Source organism: Oryzias melastigma, linkage group LG13 (genome assembly GCF_002922805.2).
Source record: "Oryzias melastigma strain HK-1 linkage group LG13, ASM292280v2, whole genome shotgun sequence".
Classification (NCBI taxonomy): Eukaryota; Metazoa; Chordata; class Actinopteri; order Beloniformes; family Adrianichthyidae; genus Oryzias; species Oryzias melastigma.
In genome coordinates, this window is record NC_050524.1 from 24283954 (window position 1) to 24289176 (window position 5223).

The window sequence follows — 5223 nt, forward strand, 5'->3', positions numbered from 1 at the left end:
GTAAACCATCAAATCAAAAGTTTAATTTGATGAAAACTAATAATTTTAGAACTTTTGTTAATTGATCAAATATTTCACTTTTTTCAGTGTTTGAAACCTTTTGGAGATTCCAGGGTAGTATTTGGCTACCCCAGTACAAGAACAACAGTATTATCATTTAGTTATATAAGAAGAACACATTAAAGACATAAGAGGTCACAAGTAGCTTCCTTAGAGTCCCGCTAACCCCAGTGAGGCCTAAAGATATTACCAAACAAACATCAGAGAGGTCCTCATTGATCATCGAGATCCCTCTGGGAAATTTCTCCATCAATACAGTCAGTTGTGCTCCAGACTGAACTCCACATGAGGCATTTCTACCTGTGATTAATGATATTAGCAGGGCGGCCCTACAGGCACGTTTCAGCGTCGGGCCCAAGCTGCTCCGTATCGGATCCCTCAGGCGGATCTGTTCAGCACCGTTTCATTGTGAAGTCACATGAGGCGGAAACACACAAACAACTCACACCTCAAATGGGTGATGTCACCACATTTCACATTTTTTGATGATCACTCACACCAATGAAAACCACATTTGATTATAGCATGTAGAACAGATAAATATACCAAGAAATGCCATGTTAGGAACAAATAAATAAGTAAATGACTGTCCAATTAGTAACGTGCTGAAAATCTAAAAAGATGTCAATGAATAATAAACACCCCTCACCGCCGTCCTCATCTGTCCACACCAAGTAACACCGGCCTGATAGGAGTTATTAATGCTCGGCATTCTAATACATTTAAGGCTTCAGGCTAGCTTCAGGAGCGCTGCGTGCTCACGAGAACATCGCAGGAGCGTGTAGCCCTGACGGGTGCGTGTCAGTGGGTATTGTAATGGATGAGGCCGGCGTGGAGGTCCCCAGTGATCGTTTCCAGGGGTATAAATCCAGCTTTGTGTGGCCCCAAACACTCAGAGAGCACATTTTCCATTGTGCTCATCCTAGAAACAAGAATAAACTAGCTTATTTGTTTTCATCTTCATGTTTAAAAGTGAACCAAAGAATTAAAGGACGCTACTTTGTGAATCCCGACACGATGAATGGTGAGTCTTTTTTGAATTTGTCATGCTGTATCATTGATGAAAATAACTTTTCTTGTCTCTTTTTCCCAGGCTTTGAGCTGCCCAAAAAGAGCTGCGAACGATCTCTGCCCTGCTGCACAGACGGAGGACTTTTGTTGAGCGCCAAGGCCCCCCAAGTCAGCGGGGTCAGAGTGCAGCTGGAGATGCAGGCGCTCTGGCAGCAGTTTGACCAACTGGGGACGGAGATGATTGTCACTAAGTCTGGAAGGTGGTCGAGAATTGCTTTAAACCTTTTCTACCCCTAATTTTTTTGTGCTGAGTGTTCTTTTAATATCCAAAAACTGTAGGAGGATGTTCCCAACTTTCCAAGTGCGAATCTCTGGGATGGATCCCTCCGCTGAGTATGTTTTACTCATGGATTTTATCCCAGTGGATGACAAAAGATACAGGTAAGTCCTGCAACTTGATGTCTAGACTCTTATAATAAAAATACGATATTTTTTCTTAACACCCAAGTGTGTGTCAGGTATTCGTTCCACAGCTCCTCCTGGTTGGTAGCAGGGAGAGCAGACGTTGCAGCCCCGAGCCGCATGCATTTCCATCCCGACTCGCCTGCACCAGGAGCCCAGTGGATGAAGCAAACGGTGTCCTTTGACACTCTGAAGCTCACAAACAACCTGCTGGACGACAACGGACATGTATGTCCCGTGAGGACAAACTCTTTCGGATTTGATGGCTTTTTATATGCCTTTGATGTTTGCTTCTCCAGATGATTCTGAACTCCATGCATCGCTATCAGCCTCGCTTTCATGTGGTGTATGTGGATCCAAGCCCCAACAGCCACCTCAATGCCTACAAGAACTTCTGCTCTTTCTTCTTCTCCGAGACGCGATTCATGGCTGTCACGGCTTATCAGAACCACAGGGTAAGAGGTTGATCATGAAAATACACTGCAAAACCTGTAGAGATATTTGAAGTCCTCCTCTGATGAAAATCCTGTTTTTAGAGTTTCTAACATGTATGTGTGGCATTTTTCTTATGAAAGAGAACAAATGTAATAAGAAATAATTTTGTTTTTTCATTTCCAAGTATTTCTCCTTTTAAATCCATCAAACTGTCTTGGACAGACTCTGTTTGAATGAATGATCTTCTTTCCATCAACAGCTCTGCTGCACATGCACTAAACCCTCATCTGTTCCTAGTGTCTAGTTCAGGTTCTGGAGAAGAGAAGATGGTATCTTCACATTGACTGCAGTCAAATGAGCCGCCGTTCACATTTCTGTGGTCAAATCAGCATCACTGGATTTTTGGTGTGAGTTTCATCCAATACTTACGGTAGCAGGACTGAGAACGCTGGAAAATCTCCACCAGACTCCACGGAGCTTCTTGATGTGACCACGGAAATGTGAACGGCGGCTCATTTGACCGCAGTTGGAAAGGATTGTAAATCAATGAAAGAGCATTTTGATGTTAGCTTTGATTATTTTATCAAGAACTCTGAGAAACCAATGATTGAATGTATTGATCACAGTCAATAAACATTGGAGAATTAGCTAAAAGAGTCTTTGGTGAACTGGAAGGAGAAAGAATCAGGATTTTGGAGGAAGTTCTGTCCATAAAGATCTTCACTTCCTCGTCCAGCTGACATCCGGATCAGAACCATACGGCTGGACATTACCCAGATTGATGGATGTTTTTATGTAGCAGTGGTGAAGATTTACACAGAACAATCATTATAAGACAGGGGGGGGGGTCAGGGGCGGGGCTGCTCAGCTCAGCTCTAAAAGCCACACCCCCTCAGAGGAGATTTTGGAAACAGAGGCTTCAGATCAACATGAAAAATTTATTTTTAGGACATTTAGGTTGTAGGATTTTGGTTAAAAAGTCAAAATTGTAATTAAAACCCTACTGTTAATGTTTTTTTTTAAATAGAAATGTCATGAATAAGCTTTAAATAAGCAAAATAAAGTCTCCCAATTGGCTAATAAATCTAAGAATTCTTATTTTTATGTAATTAATTTCTTAAACTGAGGTTATTACTTACTGAAAAACTTTCTTGTTGATTATTTTTGTGCAAAACAGAAAAAAAGACAATTTTTTTTAAAACAAGGTTCTTTTTTACTTACCTAGGATTCATTTTTCAGTTGTCTGGGGAGAGAAATGAGTAGCTGCTAAGAGCATAGTTCCTATTTCTAATCATTTCTTCATTTTTTTAGATCACTCAGCTAAAAATTGCAAGCAACCCGTTTGCTAAAGGTTTCAGGAACACGGACTCAAACTCCTGGTGAGTTTCCACAATTTCAAACAAGTGTCCCATTTAGGACTCCTTTGTTTGTCTGGACTTTTGGAATGAAAAACTAATAAGATAGATGTTTTTTAACTGGTTATTTGGAAATAAGTACAGATAAGGCAGCAGGAGTGATAACAGTTAACCTTTGACCTCTGCTAAAAGCTCTCTTTGTGCCATTGCGGTGTATATGTTTGTTAAAACTATCAGCACATGTAGATATAAGTTTTTACCTTTAAAAAAAATTTAAACTTATACCGTGTGTGTTTTGTGAAGGGAAGGCAACGCAAGCCCCTTTACAGCATACTGCCCACCAGAGGGCAGAGTGGAGCCCCCCACCAGCGAACCAGGAGAACACACTTGCTGTGTCTCAAAGTCCTTATCCAGTGAGATGGTTTTTTTTTTTAATGAATTTGCTTGTTTGCCGCTCAATATTTTATCTTTAATTCAAAGATTTACTGCTTGATGCTGCTGGAATGTCAGACCTGATGGTTCAAAGCAACATTAACAAATAAAAAATAAGATATGTCTCATAAATCATCATTTTTTCCCTCTCTGTAGGTGCAGGACAGAAGGGCCCAGCGGAGAACTTGTTCCAGGCTGAGAAAGACTCAGCAGGAGGAAGCTCAGAGAAAGACGGGAATGTGTCGTTATTCTTCCACATCCCCTCTTACCTGGAACACGCGGCGGCGTCTCAAGACAGAGTTTACATGTCATAAGAGGATTCAGCTTTACTGTGTGATTCCTCGTTATTTTAGGAGCTATTTCACAGTTTATTTATTGATAGGAAATAAATGTGGCTTAGAGTAAACAGAGAGTCCCAACAAATAATGCAACAGAGACATATATGTTTAGTGTAAAAAACAAAAAATGATAACAACTATAGTAGTAAAAAAAAAATAAAAATAGTATGAATGTATTTGTTTTGAGATGTACTTTTGTTCTGTAATGTGAATCCAATTTTAAAATCTCAAGCTTTGAGTTTCTTTTCTAACAAAATACATTCACGATTTATTAGAGTGTGTACATAAGGCTCTTTCCAACAAGAACAACAAAAGTGGTTTCATCCCTTTGCCTTCAGAATAAAGGTATCGTAGGAAAAAGGGTCTACAGATGGGTTGTATCGTTTTATGAAGCACAGACCTGTAGATCAGGGGTGTCAAATCCAAAACAAACCAAAGAAAATAAACATTTATTTAACACTTAACAACATTTAACACATTTTTAAAACTTTTTGACATATAAAACAAAGAGGCAGGAATATTCATCAGAATAAATCAACTTAAACCTTAAGTAACTTTTAATATTTTACTCTCCATAAAAATATATTTTGTTAAAATTATATAAAGTAAAAATAAACTAACCGTTAATAGAGAAAATACTCAAATGTATTTATTTTTACATCATTTTAAATGAATCTCCATAATATAGATCCTGTTAAAATGATCTAAATTAGAACAAAATAAACACAGCCTGGAAATAAAAATAAATTAGTGTTTTTTAGCAAAAACAAATCAAATCATTACATTTTCTTTGCCCTGTGTTTCCTTGCTTGGCTGTTTAACCTTTGTTTTTTTATCCAGTTATGTTTATTTCTTTCTGTACCATGAGAATAATGTTAATAATAATGATAATATAAATTGAGCTGGAGGGAGGGATAAGATTATATAACTTTAACACAGGTGGTGTAGAGGTCCAAGCACAACTCCACAACTTAGTTCTGATTCTGAGAAAACAGATATTTCAAACTCGTATGCCAGACCATTACACTTATCTAATGTTGTTTTTAAAAAATCTGTCACAAGTACCAAAGAATGCAAAAAACATCTAATGTATCCATATTTTTATGCCTATTTCCATCTGTTTTTTTTTT

General features: G+C 38.3%; 1 protein-coding gene across 1 annotated transcript; it reads left to right on the forward strand.

Annotated features, from left to right (window-relative positions):
• The first annotated feature begins 1056 nt into the window (after window positions 1-1056).
• On the forward strand, window positions 1057-4221 carry LOC112136428 (T-box transcription factor TBX1). The gene is made up of 7 exons (XM_036214870.1): window positions 1057-1331; window positions 1411-1512; window positions 1590-1761; window positions 1833-1988; window positions 3280-3347; window positions 3627-3736; window positions 3912-4221. Exons 1-7 carry the CDS (start codon window positions 1078-1080, stop codon window positions 4067-4069), a joined length of 1020 nt encoding a protein of 339 aa, XP_036070763.1. The 5' UTR covers window positions 1057-1077; the 3' UTR covers window positions 4070-4221.
• The last annotated feature ends 1002 nt before the right edge of the window (window positions 4222-5223 follow it).